This window comes from Trachinotus anak, unplaced genomic scaffold, assembly GCF_046630095.1.
Source record: "Trachinotus anak isolate AG129_WGS33_773 ecotype Australia unplaced genomic scaffold, CSIRO_AGI_Tana_v1 ptg000005l, whole genome shotgun sequence".
Taxonomy (NCBI): domain Eukaryota; kingdom Metazoa; phylum Chordata; class Actinopteri; order Carangiformes; family Carangidae; genus Trachinotus; species Trachinotus anak.
The window spans coordinates 8978676-9000365 of NW_027273856.1; the positions used below are offsets into that span (position 1 = coordinate 8978676).

The following is a 21690-nucleotide window of genomic DNA, read 5'->3' on the forward strand; positions in this document are numbered from 1 at the left end:
ACAATCAAAGTTTCTGCTGAAGCCATGTGTTTTCATGCACCATGTTATTCTGACATGTGTACTGCAGCTGGGGCCACAGACTGAGGTTGCCAAAATATCTGGGTACTCTGTGATCCAAGGCTAATTAATCATTAATTGAATCCTTTGTCTTGTATTAACAAAGAGCAGTACACAAAACACTCAGGCCTCTCATTCTTAGCCAGAACTGACAGAGATCAGCAGCAGCTCATTACGTCAGCTGTGGCTTTTCTCTCCTATCTGATGTTCCATTATCAGACCAGACCGGTATCTGACAGAGTCCAATAAAGACCTGAGGCAGATCTGAAAAAAAAGGGGGGTAGTGTGATCACAGGTCTCCCCACTGGAGCATGAGAATCTATCAAATAGTGCACCCCTGTCTCTGTACAGTATCAGTATTAACCATGCAATTCCTGGGCAGATTTCACCCAGGGTACCATACAAGATACAACACCACTGAGTACGATGGAATAATCCCTTACATCACAAATATCAGTATCTCTCTAACAAACAATAACCAAAGCAAAAATGTACAATCATGGATCCAAATGGATGCAAATCTCACTTACTTCACAAAGCTGAACCTATGTGGATTTGACAGGACTGAAAAGGATTTGTTTTTGCTTGGATTCACACGTTAGCTTCACTGCAACAGCTTTCAAAGCGTAACTCAAACTTTTGAGCAACTTCTATCACCCTCACATCTCCTCTGTACCGGCTCCTTGAATCGATCTTTTCACCTTCTGCAAGTGGAAGAGCTGACAGAACATCATTTATTTCACCTAAAGTGTTTGTGCTAATATTCTAAGCTAATATCCTGCTTAATAAATGAACAGCCCACTTCATACAAAAATGAATGTCAGTGGGAGGAGGTCTGTTCTGAGTCAGGTGTTTGTTTCAAACACCTCCTCTCATCTCATTGGGCGGTGATTCAGCTGCTAGATGGAGTAAAGTAAACCCACCTACAGACACACAAAAATCATACAAAATAAGAGCTGAATCATGCATGTGAAATACACACACATATTTATATATATATATATATATATATATATATATATATATATATATATATATATATAAATATATATATATATAAATGCACCGACACAGCGTAATATCTGCATCTCCTTCCTTTCTACCAGTAAATTCTATTTCTCTATCTGTCTATATTGCTTTCCCTCTGCAGCACATTCCAGCCTCTTGAATTTCATTTCAGCGATTGTGCTGCGCTGAAAGGGCTGAATAGTGCTGCATGAGTAATATATTATAAATAGGCAGCAGAGAATATTGTCTGCCATCCAGCCTGATGAATTTTGAGTCATCATATTGAACTGGCCTTTTCTCAGCAATATGTGCGCACGTGGCACAAAGCTGCTGCTTCTAATCGCACGGTCACACATTCACCTACACTAAATTGATTGCCCTGCTAACAATAGCAAAGCAACAACAAGAGGCAGAGCGGGAGATACAGTCCCAATGCAAATACTAATATTAGCACTAATACAGCTCAGTGAGTGTGACCGTCAGTTTGCAAGAGAAGTGACCAGACAATATGAAGTCACAGACAAACACATGGTGACTCCAGTACTGTATGGTAAGACTCCTCTGTAGAGTAATAATAATAATAACTTTATTTATATAGCACCTTTAACCAACATAACAAATTTACTAAGTGTTTTGACAGCAAAGCAAAAGTAAAATCAGGGTCAGGAAGCAACATAACAATATAATAACAGAAAGCTGCTCAGTAAGGTCAAACACAAGCAGGGCAGAAGTGAGGCAAAGTTAAAATAGAGAAGACAAACAATACACTTCAATATAAATTAAAACAGCTGGTGAGAGTAGATGCAGTAAAAAAAAACAAAACAATAAAAAGACAACATCACGGGCGTCCCGGTAGTTGAGTGGTTAGGGCACATACCATGTTGAGTGTAAGACACTCTTGGCAGGCAGTCGCTGGTTCGACTCCTGACCGGACTGACTCTTTCCTGCATGTCATTCCCCTCTCTCTACCCCCTTTCCTGTAAGTCTCCACTTGTCTATAATAAAGGCATAAAAAGCCCAAAAAAATAATAAAAAAAAAAAAAAGACAACATCACATAAAAACCAGTCTATAAAAATGGAAAGAAGTCACTGACTCTGCCTCATGTCTTCCACCAGGTTGTTCCACAGTGAATGGTTCCTGGCAAAAGCATGGTCACCTTTAGATTTAAGCCAGGCCAGAGGGGCCCCGTACTAAGGCTGGCTCGTATCTGGCTGCCAGGCCCCGGAGTGATCAGTAAAATCAATTCTAAAACAGTCAGGGGGCCAATGAAGGGAAGTCAGGATTAGTCGTCTGTTTAAAACCAGTAAGAAGTGACTTTGGGTTCATACCAGAGAGGAGGGAGTTACAGTCGACCAGTCTTCAGAAGATCACTGGTTGAATCCCGTTTTTCCAGATCAGGAGCTGGTTCTTATCTGGAGGAACTTTAGTGACGTGTTGTTCAAAATGGCTTAGGTTTGAATCCAACAGTACTCAAAGATTTCTGACGACACATATTGGTGAACCAGGGACCGAGGGCAGCCTGAATGGGACTGATGGGATTTTTTGAATTGAGTCAATATTGTTAAGACACATGACTTCAGACAAAATGTGGACGACAAAGAAAGATTAGCCTCGTCACATTTATGCAAAAGAAGCTTCAGCCTCTTTTTACTTGATGTAAGTCTCTACACCAGTGACTCTGCTCCCACCCACTCCCAAACGGCCTGTCCTCATACCTGTCCTAACACTGTCAGGATAGATGAGTTACATGACTCACCAAGCTCCTGAGAAAGTGACACATCACTTCAGCATCAATGTAAATGGTAATGAAAATGAGTATTAAAGCAGCATTCGAGACCAAATGTGTTTGGGTAAAAGCAGTTCAATAAAACGTCATTACAAGCTGTAAAAGTGATTTAAAGCAGGATACTGATGCTGCTCGCCCAGTCTCCTCAGGCAGCCAGGTTGTTCCAAAGCCCAAGGGCACTGGCAAAAGGCCGATCAAAGTCTGTGTGTGTGTGTGTGTGTGTGTGTGTGTGTGTGTGTGAGAATGTGCACTGTAATCTTTAACACAGTATGTGATCATTCTGCTTGTGTTGCCACAGGTGTGCAGAGACCGCCGATGCCAAAATGCCTCTTTTACCGAGCTGGAGACTTGCATTGCACGCTGTCACGGCAACGGGGTATTCATACACACACACACTCACACACACACACACACACACTCACACACACACACACACACACACACACACGCTCACAAGCATCCATAGTCATGCAACAGACTCAGCTCACTTAGCTGCTGGGCACAGCTCCCTAATCTTATTGTCACACTGTGTCCTTGGGCAAAGGTAGGTCTGTCGTAAAAGGCAGGAAAATAGATGGCTGGAATACAACAGCAACTCAAGTGATGAACTATTTATTGGAGCAGTACAAGCGAGCCTGAGGCAGATAAGGAAGAATCATACATAGTTTATGAGTCAGTGAGGGAGCACTGGCGTGGAGTGTTTGGGGCTTAAACACTTGTTACTTGAAGAGGAGATGGGGATGACAAGCACAGTTATTTATCAGTGAACTTTGACCTCTGGAGTTATTGTCTGAAGCTGAGACAGTGAGTATTGAGTTGCTGTCGATTCTGTTAATGAGCTTTTAAAGGAAATTCGTCAAACAATTAGAAACGTTACTCTGAGGAGTTGCAGGATAGAAGATGAAGAAGATGAAAGGATGAATGTATGAATGGAGGCCTACACCTCTGTAAAGAGCATCCCATCAAATGAAACTCAGATACTGAGTTGGTAGATGGGAACTTAAAACTCAGATAGCAGAGTTTATTTTCACTTAAATATTCTTTTGTGCAAAACAGTCAGTCTTAACCTGTTACTATAAACCTGCATCTTTGTGCCTGAAAGCCTGAAAACAAAGAACCCAAAATAAAAAGGCTGCAGTTCTTCAAACCTTCTGATTAGAGTCGTAACCCTGAGCACAATCAATCAAATAATCACAACGACAACATGTTGAGTGAACTAAAGCTTGGTTGCATTTTGTTTAAGGCAAAAAGAATTATAATGCAATTATTTTGGAAGATACTGCAAAGTCACAAACTTTTATATTTCAATTTCATTTAATTTTTTGTAAAATGATGATGATATGATTTTTGTTAGGGCTTGTACCAAACAAACATGTTCCCTTACCCTAACTTCCCTTCTCTGTAGCACCACAATGCTTATGGTGCTGACAATGCCCAACAATGTTGTGACACATTTCACCTTTATCAAATAAACTGCAGCTCCTGTGATTTGGATATTGCACTTTGCCATATTAAGATTTCGATTACAACCCGATTAATTGTTCAGCCCTATTTTTGTTCATTGTGGTGAAAATGGGGCAGAGTTCTGGGCCCTTGGAGACGGGTCCTTCACAAGCACCTGAAAAGTTAAAAATAAAAATGCTTTGCACAGAAAGAATCAGGAGAGAAACAGCGTGTTGTGTGAAGATCGAGACCAAAACACACCTAAAGTAGCTCTGCCAAGGCCAAAGCGTCCCATTGGTGGGACAGTGTATTTTAAAAGGTGAATGAACTCAACTGCAGCTGTGCTCATCTACATCACTGGTGGTAGAAAACACTCTAAACTAAGGCAATGAAAACTATTCTTCTCTGACAGGAAGTCTGCAGTAAACATAATGAATCTGCTCCCATGTGTTTCAAACAGAAAATAAAAATCTGTTATATGTTGTGTGTTGGTTAAGTAAATATTAAGATGTACTGATTGAATTTGACACTGTACACATAAAACATGGAGCTGTGGAGAAACCACACTGGAAAGGCAGATCTCACATTTTTTTTCCTGATTGTCCTGTAAATGCCTCCACCAGGCTCAGGGAAGAATACAGCAGTGTAATGCAATATGGCAGCCATCACTGTTCCACCACTACGACTTTTTAATAGGTGAGAGGTTCCAGGCTGAAGCTGCTCACAGCTGATATTTTGTCTGCAGTGTAATACTTGTAAATCCACAGGAAAATGAAACCTGCATTTTTCCCTTTTAACAGTTGACAGTTTTCCCTTCAGTGCCGCTGGGTTTCTTTCACGTGAGCCATGTTGAGTCATGTTGTATCACAGCTTTACTACGAACTGCAAACCCTAACTTATCAGTTTATTAGCTTGGCAACTGGGTAAAATGAAATTGAACTGTCATCTGAGGAATATAACTTTAAGTCCAGCAGAAGTCTTCGCTTCCTGCAGTCAGAAATCAGTGTGCAGGCTGGTGAACTGTGCGTGTAAACAAACCTGTGCTGTTAACTGTAGCGTACAAGCTGAGCATAGACAGTATTCTGTTAGCAGTGGTGTTGAAGAGTGAGGAACACACCATTCAGCATCTAAACTATCTGCAGGTACGTTTTGAAGCCTAATTAGCGATGTAGCCTGCAAACTGATGTTAGCAGTGCAGACAAAGTGCAGGACCAGAAATGTGCAGCAGGAGAGGGAGACATTAGCTAGAAATGCTCAGAGTTTGTGGCAGCTTTTTTGTCAGGCAGCTGTCGTTGTGTTACTCAGCATCACAGAGACGGTCTGACTGACACAGCACGCAGACACAGGGTGCTGTCATTAAACCAAAGATTATCAAAAGATTATAAAATATACATTTCTTCCTTTTGTAAACTGATTCACAAGCACAGAGCAGATCATTTACAGAGCAGATACCAGCAGCAGAAAAACACACATTCAGTCCAACTGAATGTTTTCTCAACTGCTGGAAACAGAAATTGTCCAATCATAGTTAAGCAGTGGTAACTAGGTACAGCAGGTCTGTCAGATGAGCTGGGGAAGCGCTCATGGAAACTCCATTAAGATCTGCAGAATTCAGATGTTTGGTTCTGTTTCACTGCCTTTCCAAAACTCTAAATACCACGGTAGAGGTACTGTATTTCCTCTCATAAAAACTGGGATTCAAGTAAAAGCTGTGTCACCAATAATGGTCCAGGGGTGTGCTTGACTTGAATAAATAAAGACCGGGTGGATAAAGTGTCATATAATGTGTAGCCAGTTTGGAAAGATTCACATTTCTACAGCTTTACTTTAACAAATTCAACAATATAGTTGAGCTATTTTCAACACTTGTTGTTCTGGATCAAGGGGCTTTTAGACAGAACGTGACAACGCCACCACTGCACTCTGAAACCCATCACTTCCAGTGGCTTGTGCTGGGCCTCGACAGTTTGTCGCTGCTGTTCGGCAAGCTTGCGTGAGCACAGTGCTCAAGTTTAGATCTAGTTGAACTTTGACTGCTGCGCCTGCACGGCCACTAGAAACGAAGCATCCAGCCAGGCACGGAGAGGTAACCGACAGTATACCTCAAACTGGCAGCTGTGGAAACCAAGCAAATTCACAAGCCTTAATTCAAGGAGCTGCCCTCTGTACCTGAGGGTCTAATGCACCCCCAAGCCTCTTCTTGCAGCTCCCCTTCTTTTTATTAGCAGGGTTAATGCTAACACTTGCTTCTCAGCACTGAAAAGATACATGGTTGTTGCTGGCAACAATACACTGTAACACAGCATTAGCTTTCCGCTTCATGGTTTGGAAAACTCTGCCGACGTTTGCTCTGTCCTCTGTGATTCCCCCGATAGTGGCGAGTGCAGCTCAAATCGCGTCCTCTCTGAAATTGAATTCTAGAAACCTTTCATTTGCAGCAGTTACAGGAAGTGTTGAGTTTCTATTAACGGCATGAACAGGGCAGGGAGCAGATCTTGTTTGCGTTTTGAACCTTTCTGAGTGTTTGAAGCGAACCTCAACTGAAATTTCACAAAAAGTCTGTTTACCCCAGCTACTGCATAAGGAACGGGCGTACCACACGTCAGGCATTGCTTTTTGATTGGGATTTGAAATATTATGAGGAAGAAGAAAAACACCAGACACATCCTCGCCTCCTTTAATCCCCTTCTCCTTCTCTGCTCACTTTGTTGTTTTATGCTGTTTGTCCCTTTTGTGTTCCCTCCTCTCAGTGTAACAGTAGATGGATAATGGAAATGGCCTTGAGTCAGGATTATTCTAAACAGACAGTTTTCCCTTCCTCCCAGCTCCTCCTGTGTTAGGATGTGTGTTTTTTTTATTTAGCATCATCATTTGATTCATTCATTCAGTGATCCTCAGGCTTTTGGAAAACATGGATGTTCATGCAAATAAACAGGAATAACAAGCAGTGGAAGTGTCACTCACCTCTGAGTCTTCATCTTTTAAAAAACAACTTTTATTTAAAAAAAAAAAAAAAAGGAAAAAAAGCATTAAACATATTATAGGACCTGGAGAGTTAGCAGGGTGAAGGATGTGTTATATATCAATGATGGTGTGTTGAAATCCAGGTCATGGCATTTTCATTTCACACAGCTTTTTCCATCTTATCTTTATATGATGTAGAAATATCTTTTAAATATGCTCTTCATAAGAAATCTTCACAAAGAAACCACTCCAGGCTCCTGAATCTGATATAAAGGAATGATAAGAATGAGCGCCTCAGTGCCCTTCATGTCGACCGAGTGCTAATGGGGTAAATAGGCGTGTTAATCACCAATGGGATAATTACATCTGGATGTAATTGGAGCATGGCAGTATTTTCTCCTCCATTTAGAGGTGGTGAACTACACAAGATGTCTGCAGATATTAATCAGGTTTAAATGCTAATCTCTAGATAAAAAACTTTTTCATAAGTTTCATAAGACAAGTCAATTAAAAACTCTCCAATGTAATTAGCCAAGTGTAGTAAAGTAAATGGGAGGTTTTTCCAGTTCAGGTCACATTCTGACTCTTCAACCAAGTTTCAAGGTAAAAATTATTGGGGTGGTGAAGGGGGGGTTAACCTCATGTCTCACTCTGTAAAATAGCAAAACCCACACCAACATGAAAGGTTTTCCTTTGTTCCTGAAAAACCATGTTCTGTCCATCACTTTGGCATGGTAGACAGGTCTAAATACTACAATAGCCATGAATTTCAGTGGTTGTTGCCATGGAGAGAGGTCAGTCACTGAATGCTAGTGGTAGTGAATTCACAACGCACCACAGTTGCCAGTGGCGATCCTACAGTCTGTGGGGTCCCAGGCAAAAATCCCAACGAACCTCAGAGCTCCCACCACAACATGCAGACTACAATTAGCAGACGCTACACATCACAGATGTTCCCTAAATGCCTCACATGCAAATAATTGGCAGATGCTACAATTTACAGATGTTCCCTAACTCACATGCAGGCAGTTGGTAGATGCTAGGTACAGTTCACATCATCAGGGGAGGTAGTTTATAGTTGTCATTCCAAAATGTGCCAATGTGAGGGGCCATCGGGGGGCTTTGCCCCAAGCATTTGCCTGGTTTGGCTCTCCTATGGATCCTCTCTGGTAGTTGCTGGATTCACCCAAATTTAAAAATGAACTGATTGTGTTTCCAGTTTTCTCAACACTGTTGTCTTTAGTTTCCACAACCATTAGCAGAGCATGTAACAGAAGTTTAAGCTTGGTGACCCAATGTTTCTCACTGAAATGCACCTTTGGTGTCGTAGTTAACGTGTACTTCAAAGTTTTTATGCATACGGGCTTTTACCTTGGACTTTTTATCAAAGACCCAGATATTTTCCAACAGAGCTCCTAATCTTTTGTGTTAATGATTCACCTGGGACAGTTACAAGCTGATTCAAAGCAGCTAGAGTAAACCACTGAGTGTCTGTATTGGAGGCTTGGGCAATGTCCAGAGTGTTATATTTCAGCCCAAATGTTGTTATATATGATAATATCATGATATTTGATATTATTGAATATCAGCCCGAGACTACTATAAACTTTTTGTTAACTTTTCCTAAATGACTGTCTGTCATGCAGACCTGAACCTGACAGGGGGCCTCAGGGCAGGAGTCCCACAGTACATTGAAATACTACAGATACTGCGTTTAGTTTAATGATGACCTCCCACACCATGAACCTGGGGCCTCTGATGGTTCAGGGCCTGGAGGCAGTTTGTAGAAGAAATCAAGGTCTCAATCAAAGGTCCATTAAACACAGATATTGGAAACATCATTACAAATTTGAGATGTCATTGCTTATAATCTCAGTGTCCTGCAGTCTGTCTCATTGGTGAATATGTGAAGGTAGAAGAGGGAGTAGTCTTCTGATGTGACTGGTACACCTGCAGGCACATTCACACAAGACTGAGACCCAACAGAAAATCACATGAACAAATGCTGTGTGTGTGTGTGTTTGTGTGTGTGTGTGTGTGTGTGTGTGTGTGTGTGTGTGTGTGTGTGTGTGTGTGTGTAGGTGTGTAACAGCAACGGAAACTGCCACTGTACTCGAGGCTGGGCTCCACCCTTCTGTGAGAAGCCGGGACTCGGCGGCAGTGTGGACAGTGGACCTATCCAGTATGACAGTGAGTACACACACAGACACACACAACAAATTTGTGCAAACCTACATCACAAACTGGTGGTGTGGAGTTTGTTTCAGTGAGTTCCCCAAATGTATTAAATTGAAATAGGTATGCGCTGTTTTTACCTTGCACACTACTGTCCTGCTTGTGATCAGTTGTGACTAATTTAAGTGCTTTTCAACATCAAGTTTGGATAATAAACTCCACAGGCTTCTGAAGTGAACAGGACCACAACATGTTTTAGAGATGCAGGATGAGTTCTCGGCGTTTGTCCAGTCAATAAATTCCTCTTCAGGCTGAACAACATTGTGTTTATTTAATGTGATAAAAGCTCATTCACAAGACATCTCCTTGATGTAGACAGACACACACACAAGGTTTTATTAATCCAGTCACTTAAGTTTCATTAGTTTCATGTCATGTTCTCAGAAGAGTGATTACTGTATATAAATAAAGAGAGAGGGAGCTCTTCAACTGCACTCACACAGTGTTACATCTACAGTATAGTTATTAATTAACAAGGTAATGGTCTCAACAGACTCACAGTGAAGAAGTCAACAATCATTTACTGTTACCTTCATCTGTTTAGTTAATGTTTCTGGTGTTAGTCCGGAGAACATCTGTAGACGGTCTGTAGAACATCTGTAGGTCTGTAGAACATCTGTTCGTGTCTCACACAGTAACATGGTTACTCCAGCACAATGAAAAATTGCAGATTTGGAGTGAACAATATAACCATGCTCAGCGCGCGCGTGTGTATGTGTGTGTGTGTGTGTGTGTGTGTGTGTGTGTGTGTGTGTGTGTGTGTGTGTGTGTGTGTGTCCACAGGTCAGGTGGGGCTGGTGGTGGGGCTGCTGTTTGCCTTCCTGGTGGTCCTGCCTGCTGTACTGCTGGTCTTCTACTGCTACAGGATAAAGACGTCCTATTACCACAAGTGGCTTTCACAGAGAGAGAAGAACAAGAACAACAAGTACTGTCTGTCTGTCTGTCTGTGTGTCTCCTCTGTCTGTCTGTCTGTCAGTTTCCTCTGTCTGACTGTATTTGTTAACAACGCTCAGCGCAGACTAACAAAAGAGAAACCACAGAATGTATTTTTATTATCTCACTGTTCATTTTTACAGTGAGATAAGAGTGAGATTTTGTCCATGACTCACTGTTGACTCACCAGGCCAAGTGGAGCTGAAACAATGAGATGATTTATTGGTTAGTCAATCAGAAGAAAATGAAGCTGCAAACTCTTTGATCACCAGTTAACAGTTTAACTGGTTCCCAGTTCTCATGTGTGAAGATTTGCTTCTTTTCTTCGACCTTAACAACAGTAAATGAGGGATTTGCACTCTTTAGCTAAATCAAACTGTCTGAAGTCATCCACTTGGACTCTGCCAAACTGTGACAGAACAATAGATTCATTTCAATTCAGTGTTTATTTGTGTTGCACCAAATCGTGACACACATTATCTCAAGGCACTCTACATAGAAAAGAAGACATTATAAAGACCAGCTGGTAATGGAAATCAGTGTTTCCCGACCGTTGTCTCAGGTGTGGGGTAACCCACACCCCAAGAAAGAAAAGAAAGAAAAGAAAGAAGAAAATTTAAAGGAACATCATATTATATATATTTTTTCTAATTTATGTGCACTCATTTCATTTCTGCTCAGTGTGAGTCTCTTCTTCATGTCACTGTCATTTCTCTCCTCTGGTTACACTCTGTGTGTTTCAGCCCCTCCACACACACACACACACACACACGGAGTGGAGCAGAGACAGGTCAACAACTCGTTATGTTAAGTGCAATAAAAGCTTAATTACAACAGGTTATAAATCCCTGTAAACTGAAGGTGGACAGACATCAACCACAAATATCTGAGTGTTGTTTAAATGCACACAATCTGGCAGCAGCGGCAAGGATGGGAGGGAAGTTGGTCCTGAGAGCACCAGAACCTCTCTCCTGCTGCAGACACCCCACCCCGTTCCTAGTTCCATTTATGCAGCATAAATGAAGGGGCTCACCTCCATCAGAACCAAACAAAATCCATGTCCTCATAAACCCCAGAGCTTCCTTTATGAGTGCCGCGGTATACCTCACCCTGAGAGGCACCCTCGTCATAACACTGAATTCTGGAACCACGCAGGTCCTACTCAGTGATTTACACAACAGAAATGTATCTGGAGAGGATCCAGCATTTTAAAAACCCTGACCTTCCAGACAGAGAGAAGAGCTAGATATCTGTGATAGCGGGTCAGCAGGATTTTACGGGAACGACTGAATGAACAGCAGCAATTCAGCAGACTGAGCAGCTACGATGATTAAAAAGAGTCTTAATGGATGCAGCTGCAGCGTTTTTGGTTTTGCTCCATGGCCAATAGTCTGAGTTCATCTGCAGTTCAACAGCAGGATGAAAGGCCCGTCTATATATACATCTGGTAGACATGGAAAGTAAAACTGAACAATTACTCCCAAATGCAATATCAAAATCACAGGAGCTGCAGTTTTTCTGATGAAAGTAAAATGTGTCACAGCAACAGACAATAAATGAAGCAGGGTGGTGCTGCAGAGACGTCCTGAGCTACGGAGACGCCCTGAGCTACAGATCCTGTTCTCCAGACGTTAAGGGTTTGATGATGATGATGTGATCACATCATCGAATATGATTATTTTTGCTAATTGTTGGTGGAAAGCCTTCTAATCTAATAATAATTATTATTATTTGGTGCTGCCATCAGTTATTACTAATAACACTATTACACCTATAAGTTTCACCATTATTATTATTACCATTATAACAACCAGTCTGACAGTGCCCCCATTTCTCTCCCTTCAACCCACGTTGAACTCAGGTTGACTTCTCTTCTCTCTCTTTTCCCACCTTGTGACAAAAAAAAAAATCAATGTCAGATGGAGTGATGAAGCAGGACAGCTCTCAGGCTCTGCTTTATTTTCTGTCTGTCCTCGTTTCTCTGCTCAGGACGGAGGCATCGGTGGAGAAAGGGAAGAATGGCCATCTGAATCCTGCCTTTCACCTGAAGGTGGTCGGACCCATCAACAAAGCCAGCAGCCACAAGGGGGTGAGTGGGAAGTGTGTGGTAGAGAAAGGAAGGGAGAGAGGAAATGAGGAGGGTGGTGACTGTTTTTACAGAATAATGGACCATCCATGAGGTTGACCTTCATAATAAATAACCTCATTTTATAGCAGCTTGTTATATTGTGTGACCACTTAGAGTCGGTTTCCACCCACGTCCACGACACTCAATGTGCCCTCAGCATCATTTCACCATGTCGTTATCTCCTTTACCTCCTTTACAGCCTTGATTTAATTGGCCAGGTTAGAAGCTCAGAGTCAGAGCATGTTTCAGGAGACAAGAAGAAGAAGGAAGTGATGAATAATTACAGTAAATGTTATTCATACATCATCTGTCACACAGAATGCAGCTCAGTGTTATTTACATTAACAGCTGGGATTGATGACTGATGATAGATATTCAAATAACTGTGTATAAAAAATCACACTCGACCATTAGCATCTCAGACCAAAACAAACGCTTCCAGCAGCTCATAGGGTTCTCCATCTTGGATAAACCAGACCAGTATTGGCTTCATGGTCAAACTGGGAAAGAGATTCAGACTTGGACTGATCCACTCGGAGCAGCTACACAAACCACACTGATGGAGCCGGTGAAGACTTAAAACTTACTGGATGTTTTGACGGTTGGTCAGCCAGTTGTCCCCATTTCCAGTCCACCTGGGCTCTGGTCTCACCTCTGTCTTTGTCTGAAGTCTTTTTAGCCAAAAACGCCAAAGATTTACATATGTACAGTCCATACAGAGGGGGTGTGACTTCTCTTCTCAGGACGTCGTTACTCCACATTATCGTTACCTAGAAAACAGCTGCTGTTTTATTGTTTAAAATCTCATTTACAGAACCTTTAAGTTTCTTGCCTTTTTAAACGTGAAATGTTGACTACTCCAATATTTATGGGTAATGACATAATAATTGTGTTTTGTGTAAGTCGTCACAACAGATATTAGGATGTAATGTTTCCATTAATGTTTCCAGTTACATGACTCTTCTCTGTCACTTCTGAAAAGAAATTGTAACAGGAAGAAAGACATATGTGATTAGAACAGTAACAATAGCAAGTTAAAAAGTAATTATGCTTATGAATCATGGCTACTAAGAAATCTTCATATTGAAAACACTGACACAAAGGGAATAATAATAATACATTTATTGTTGATTTGCTTTTCCACGACTGTGCTGAAGTCATGTTGAGCTTTTCTTGTGGTCTTTGTTTCCAGCTTCCTCACACCAGCAAAGAGGTCCTGCCTCTCAGACCAGGCCTGGTGCCCAATGGCACCCAGCCAGTCAACATTGTGCGACCATTGAGACCTGCCCAGTCTCCTCAGGGTGGTCCCCGGGACCTCAAGGCAGCTCGCAAGCCCCTGCCAGCTGGCAAGCCCCCAGCGGCCCCATCCAAGTCACCCCCGACCCCTCAGAGACTCAGCCCACCCAAGAAACCTCTGCCCCTCAACCCGACACGATCTCCACTGGTAAGAGCCTTTTTGACCCTTTTTGTGACCTGTAATCGAACATGACTGGATTTTTAAAGTGAAACCTAAAAGTCACATTATGTAAACTCTGGAACTGACCTGAAAATTTAAGAAATTGAAAAAATGAATAAAATTAAGAAATAAAATAAAAACAGAGACACTTAACACAACTGTCAGCAACCAGACTTCTGTTAAATAAATCCCCATTTTAACCACAATATCTAATATGTAGAGCTTCATTCCCCTTAAAACAACCGCTGCACAAATCAGAGAATGTTTAAAATATTCTCTGTTTCCTCAGTGAATCTACTCAACAGCATTTTAACCATCAGGAAACAACAGGGTGTGTTGTGTCACAGACGTGGATGTTGAGCTGTGCCTGAAGCTGACATTACAACAGGGGGTCGCTCCTCTGATAGACTCAGTGTTTTTCTGTCATTAAACAGGTCTTTATGTTGCTGTTGACATGTTTCCATGTGTCAGAATAGCAAAAACAAAACAGGCTTTAATGGGCTGTAAATTGCAGAAGGGCCAACGAGTCCAGTCAAAGATAAAATTGCAACTGTGTGAGTGGGACAGAGGTGGAAAATTATAAGTACACACACTCCAGATGGATTAAAATCACTGACCAGTGCAGGTTAATGTTAAAATCAATTCACCTGCACAGAGATATAAATCCTGTCCCAGTGGGCTCTTACCCAACCTTAAATTTACTCCAGAGCTAATTCTGTAGGACACTTCAGGAGAAACGTTGAGTTTTCAGATCAGCAAGTTTTTTAAGTTCAAACATAAACAACGAGGGGGGCAGTGGCTTACCTGGTGGGGTAGCATAAAGGCTTAATTGTAACCGCAGCGTCCCGGGTGTCATCCCCTCTCTCGCCCTGACTTTCTCTCTCTCACTGTGGCCATCTGAACAAAGGCAGAATACAGATAAACAACAGTGTCCTTCTCTACCCTGACTCTGTGGACAGGGTTCATACACAGACAGATCTCCATTCTAACACACAGCCAACATCTGTGAAACATCTGGGTTTGGTCTCTCAACATATACATCAGTTATCTACAGAACAGCATTCAGTTAAACTAAACTCTGTTTCTAAGAATTAACATCTGCCCATAAATCACAGAGACTTGAGGCTTTAAGTGATGCAGTGGTAGTTGTCTGTTCTTCCCTAGACACGCCCAGACACACACAGCTGATCGCTGTAAACAAATGTGAACAAACAAAGCTAAACACCTGACTCACTGAATCCATGGCAACACTACACTTTCTGTTTACGAGGGGGCTCTTGCAGCAAAATTCATCATTTGTTGGTGTAATCTACAATCACGGCGAGCTAATGAGAAAACTGCTGGAGTCTGAGTCGGAGTTCTTCTTCCTCAGTATGTTTTTATCTGATTGCTTTCTCATTGATTAGTCCGCTCTCTCATCAGTTCACCTCTGTGAAGTGTAAAACGCCTCTAAATGAGATCGACTTCTGGACGCTCTGCTGCTTTGTCTTGTTTATGTCAAATATTTCATGTGAGTTTACTCTGATCTGATCTCAGAGCTGTGCTGCAGGGTCACTTTTCATCTACTACCTGTGTGAAGCGGGACAGAAGATCCTCTGATCAGCTAGCTGAACGGATTCAGACTGGACTGGCCCTCTCCTCCCTGCTGGGCCCATGTGCCAGGGATTTAGACTTGTTCCATGTTGGCAGTGATCCTGAGAACAAGGATGTTTCCTCCTGAAGAAAAACTTTGTCATTTCTGCTTTAAAACATTTCTCTTTGTACTTAGATTCTGTTTTTCAGTCAGTTTACAACCTCAGTGTCAGTGTGTGGTGATTCTCAGGCTCCTCTGACACCTGAACCCTCTGCTGTGTCTCTGAACGTTCAATCATCTAAATGTATGTTTATTGTGTTTCAGATGGTGTCTGAACTGCAGCCCAGACCCTCCCCCTTCCCTCCTCAGAGGCCCCTCCCCCTCAGCCCAGCCAGAGGCTCCTCGCTCACGGCGAGTCCGGCCTTGACCGCCGTTTCCAAACCCTCTCCAGGTCTGCTGGTCGTGATGCCCCCAGCAGTGGGACCCAAACCTGTGGGCAAAGTCTCAGCCACCCCCCCCCTCAGAGCTCTCAGGTGGGCAGACACACAACACTGACACAACACTGACACAACACTGACACAACACAGACACACATCAGAGTGGACACACTGGCTGTGTGAGACCCACTTCTCTCATGTTGCGGCTGCGTCACATTATGATCCAGAAATTCTGCGTCTCACTTATTTTCTACGTGTGAAAAAGACGAGTAAAGGTTCAGTCAAACAGCTCACATGGAACAAATAGTTGTTATGTTATGTACAGAGTCTGTACAGTCTGTGTCTGAGTCTTGTCCCCTCCTGTGCTAAACAGCCAGCTCAGCTCAGTGCAGACTGGGACTGATGATAATATCTTGCTCAGATTAGAGTCAGAGCCCACAGGTGGATGAAATCTTACTCTGCAGCAGCAGACCTGAGATCAACCTACACCCAGCATCGCAGCCCACCACACTGCGTCATTGTGGAAAAGCTTTTTGTCACCACCAGTTAATAGGGTGAGATCAGAGAATAAACACTGATAGACTGATAGAAAAGAAAAGAGTCCAGCCGGCCGGAAGACGAACCAGGGACTCACCTGCTCACCCATGTGGTGCTCACCCTACACTGGGCTCAGGGAGCCCCCTGAATTCAGTTTTCTTTAAAAAAAAAAAAAAGGGTGTTAAAAACCTGAGAATAAACTGATGACAGTAATAAAAGGCTGATGCTCTTGTTGTTACGGGGGACTGACTGTGCTGCAGGAAGCAGCAGACACTGCTGCTGCTGCAGAAACTGCGAGGCTCAGAACTCAGATCAATCAATTGTCTGCTATTATTAGCTGATCCATTTTCTGCTGCTTATCTGGGTCCAGGTCATTTTAATGTAATGAATTATATCATCAGGAATTATTGTTGTACAGCTGGGAGGTATTAAAAACATGATATGATAATAAATGATTCTTGGCCACATCGTTTCTGCTGGTTTTCCATCATACTGTCAAACGTTAGCTGGTATTAGCACGAGGCAGCTACAAACAGCTCTGTGTGTAACCGAGTTTAAAATCACAGCCCTGTGGTGGATATACTGCAGAGTGCAGGGTAGCGGTGCACTGCTGCTAAGCTAGTTCACAGGCTCCACTCCACATGATGAGCCCTGACCTCAGCCTGATGCTGTTTTGAATGGGTGTGTTTTTGATTCTACACACACACACACACACACACACACACACACACACACACACACACACACACACACACACACACACACACAGTCACACACTTGGCTGATACAGTGTGTTTCTATAGGAGTGTAGCCAGCAGCATTATCTCCTCCACCCACTCAAGGTCACAGTCACTGTATATAATGTGCTGTACTGAACAAGGTGCCGTGCAGCTCCACACACTGTAGGTGTGAAGCACTACACACACTCAGCTCAGTTTGTTACGACTCAGACTTCAAACCCACCTCAGACTCAACTGATCTGATCTGAAACACAGTTCACACAGCAGCTGCTGTTGTGGTCTGAGGTTCCAGCCCTGTTTATAAAAGACTGAGAGATTTTACCTCATAATCCTCCTGTCCTCTCGCTTCAGGCTGTGCAGAGTGGGTGTGAAGCACATGAACGCTACAAGTTTACAAACTGTTCATTTACTCAACAACCCGTTCTCATGTCTCCAGCTTCAGTCAGAGGCTTTTCAGGCTGGAGATCTCTCTGATTATTCTGCAGGTTCTATGGTTCCTCTGTTCCTGTAATTCTAGTAGAACGCAGATCAGATCCCACATTAGAGCTCACAGTGAACACAGCTGCTGGTGAGTGAGAGGAGAGGGCTGGAGTCTGGATCAGACCTGAGTCCAGCTGTTCACTGAAAACAGGAGCTGCTCTTTGTTCTCATGATAAGTTTTATACCAACAAAGTCCTGATGGTATTCAATATTCATTACTGTCAACAATAATATTCATGGAGGAAAAAAAAAATCTTAAGAAAATAACAAAGTGTCTCATAAATTTGTCATTTCATTCACACATCATCAGATTAAAGGATGAAGTTCATGTTTTTTTTAACACTGTTAGCCACACGCTCCTCTGTGCTGTATATTGAAGGATTAGTTGTCGTTCCTCGTGTTCATACAGTCTGTGACCTCGCTGTGTGTAAAAATGCATCTGCAGCTGAGTTCTAGGATGGATTTCTGTGCAAAACCAGAACTGTTCAGGGATGCGTTCAGGGTCAGTATGGACAAAAAGAACATGAGCAGTGACCAGTAACTCTGTGGAGATACATACAAGCATCTGAGAATTGAGTCTAGTCTTTGAAAAATGTGAACCTTTCCTTTCAAATTTCAATTTGTCAAATATTTTGAATTTTTTTTCTTTAGTTTGGTGAAGACAAAGGAAGTGACACAACATAAGATAACATAACAATAGAACATAACATAGCAGCATACACTACTACAGTGGGACAAAACAATTGACAGTTTTTGTTAGAGAAAAGAAAAGAAGAAAATAAGTAGAAAATAAGTATATATATATATATATATATATATATATATACATACATACACATACATACATATACATACATATACACACACACACACACACACACACACACACAGCTCTGGAAAAAATTAAGAGACCACTGCAAAATTATCAGTTCAAGCAGCTCAGCTATGTGTGATGTCTTGTGACCATCCATCTTCCTCTTGATCACATGCCAGAGGTTTTCAGTGGGGTCCAGGTCTGGAGATTGGGCTGGCCATGACAGGGTCTTGATCTGGTGGCTCTTCATCCACACCTTGATTGACCTAGCTTTGTGGCATGGAGCATTGTCCTGCTGGAAAAACCAATCCTCAGAGTTGGGGAACATTGTCAGAGCAGAAGGAAGCCAGTTTTCTTCCAGGACAACTGTGTACATGGCCGGGCTCTTCTTTGCTTCCATTGTCTTGAGCCCTGCCCCTAGGAGCCTGTTTCAAACCGTTCTCACCGTGCACTTCACCCCAGCTGCCATTTACCATTCTTTTCGTAGGTCACATGTCATCCTATGGTTGCCGAGTGACCTTTCGAGTGAGTTGACAGTCATCCCGGTCAGTGGAGAGTTGTTTTCGCCCTCTGTCGGTCTGTAGCATTGTTGTTCCCAGTGTCTGCTGCTTGACCTTGTTCTTATGAACCGCCGTCTTAGAAATTTGAAGGATGGAAGCAACCTGACGCTCACTGTATCCCTCTGCCAGTAAAGCCAAAATTACACCCTTCTTTTCCTCACTCAGAACCTTTCTTTTCAACTCTTTTGGCATGGTCAATAGTTATTTTTTGATTCCAATTACTTTTGAGGTACTACTAGAACTGTTTTTGCCATCCAGCTGGTCCTACTGCAAGAGGATAGTGATGACCACAGCAGTGGTTTTTATACTTTTCCTCGTTAAATAAGATCTGGTTCAGGTGATCACCTAATCAGTACCTCATTAAGTAGAATGAGGTGTGCTTGTGTTGGAATTCAACAGACACTGGAATAGAATGGCTCTCATACACGTAGAGATGCTGATTTCAGAAAAAATTACAGTGGTCTCTTAATTTTTTCCAGAGCTGTATATATTCCTCTCTTTCATTTCAATTGGATAGTCGGTATTAATGTTTTCTTTTTCTTTTTTCCTCTTTTCCTTCTAGTTCTTCTTGTCTACTAGTTTGATTTATGACCAAATACACAAAACTAATGATGTTCCCATCAGCCCCCACTGTACTGTGTGCCCTGTTCAGCATCTTAGTCCAGAGCTGATCATTGTAACTTAGTGTGTCATGATTTTATTGTTTGGCTTGTGTGAGTCAAAATAAACTAGTGTGTGTGTGTGTGTGTGTGTGTGTGTGTGTGTGTGTGTGTGTGTGTGTGTGTGTTTGGGGGGGGCTGTGATATACACTTGTTTCCTGTTAGCAGGAGACTCTGACTGAAGCTTCCCCTCTGCTCGTGGAGTCTCTGACAGAATTTTTCTTCTTCTTGAATAAAAACCAGCGGTCGTCAGTTTGCTATGTCACTTTAACCTCAAGCTTGAATCTCTTCTTTTTTCCCCCTCTGCTTTCAGACCGGTCCCAGGTGCCAAACCAAACACAGCCTCACTTCCACCACGAAAATGACCTTCTCCACCCCCCTCCACTCTCCCCCCTCTGAGGAGGCAGCGGCTGACAGCCTATTTGCACTAAAGAGACTTTGGCTGGTGAACCACAGAGCTGTCGCGCACACCAGAGGAGGACAAACTCAAAGTTTCAAACCAGAGACACGAAACAACAAACAGGACTCAAACCAGTTCAGACTTCACAATGAAACACCCCCCCCCCCCCCCCCCCCCCTTTCTATTTTGACCCCACCCCCTCCACCCCGCTCCTCCCAGCGCGCTAACATTAGCCACAATGACGCGGTTTTGCACGGACTCCTTGCAGACTGAGACAAGTGTTATCGCTGGGGAAACGGTCACATTTGCCAAATCAGTTTTTTTTAAATTGTCTGTTTTTTTTTAATCTGTTGATGCTGTCTGTGTGTAAAAACAAAAAAAAAAAAAAAAAACATTTTGTATTGACTGCTGTTTTGTTTACAGTTTGTGTTATGTGCCAAAGAGGTCTCTTCATACCTGGGGTGTGTCCCAAACGCTTAAAAATCTCCTCACGTTAAGTTTACCACAAGTCAGCTCCTCCATCTTTGTAGGTTTTATAATTTATTCTGTTGTCTGAGGGACGTCTCACAGGGTGGAGACGCGGAGGCCTATCGGGAGGAAGCAGAGCCGCAGCAACACTGTTTACATGGTGGAGGACTGGACAGATGCTCGGGGCCGGCAGGACACACCCCAGTCGCTCATGTTGGTTTGATTGTCTTTTGCTGTGTCTTATTACTTTTAAATTGTTACATAAAATATTTTTACAAAATGACCAACAAGTTTCTTTCACTGTCTTTTTTTCTCTCATGTGATTATGATAAAAAATCTTCTCATCATTTCCTCAGTTTGAGTTTGAAAAATCCAGATTCTTGAGACTAAACCTGGATTATAAACTGTGATTGAAAGATGAGAACCTAAATATAAATGTTAGTAGTTGCATTATGGGAAATGTAGGATCCAGTGTTTTTGGACTAAAGTAAGTGCTTTGGTTCCAGTGATTCTTTATTTGACCTGTTTCTTGTTGAGAACAGTTTGTCCCCAGATTTATTTTTTTGACTTGAACTAAACACAACAGTGATTCTCTGAAGTGGATTTATGCTTCATTATAACGATTCTCAGTTTCCATTGGAGGGTTTGTTGTTCTTGTTCGAACCTCCTACATTACAGAACTTCATTGTAGGTTGGAGGTAAACAGGCTCCAGAACAGTGTCTTGTATTAGTCAACACGAACCACTTCATAATGTCCACTGAGATTAACAACAACACAAAAACTGTTGTGACAGGTTGACAGTACACAACACTGTGTCCAGTTCGGGGCCACATCCTTCAGAGGCTGCATCTGAAGACTGATTGTGTCACATTGCCAAGACTAAGCTGTCCTTTTCCTGGGCGATGACGGCTCCAACAGGAGGATCCTTTGTGGCCCAACCTATCCCAAGATTCACTGCATTTGAGCAATGAATATGGCAGCAAACAACACTGTCGGAGAGCCCGAGGATC

At 42.5% G+C, this 21690-nt stretch overlaps 1 protein-coding gene across 3 annotated transcripts in view; it reads left to right on the forward strand.

Moving 5' to 3' along the window:
- adam19a (ADAM metallopeptidase domain 19a) overlaps positions 1-20969 on the forward strand; it is a 200264-nt gene extending 179295 nt beyond the window's left edge. For all 3 annotated transcript variants that reach the window (XM_071478225.1, XM_071478226.1, XM_071478227.1), the window contains 7 exons: positions 3151-3228; positions 9341-9449; positions 10278-10419; positions 12417-12516; positions 13748-13999; positions 15909-16117; positions 20125-20969. In XM_071478225.1, the coding sequence (XP_071334326.1) occupies positions 3151-3228; positions 9341-9449; positions 10278-10419; positions 12417-12516; positions 13748-13999; positions 15909-16117; positions 20125-20176 (942 nt within the window). In that variant the 3' untranslated portion in view covers positions 20177-20969. The remainder of the gene's footprint in view (positions 1-3150; positions 3229-9340; positions 9450-10277; positions 10420-12416; positions 12517-13747; positions 14000-15908; positions 16118-20124) is intronic.
- Positions 20970-21690: the final 721 nt, after the last annotated feature.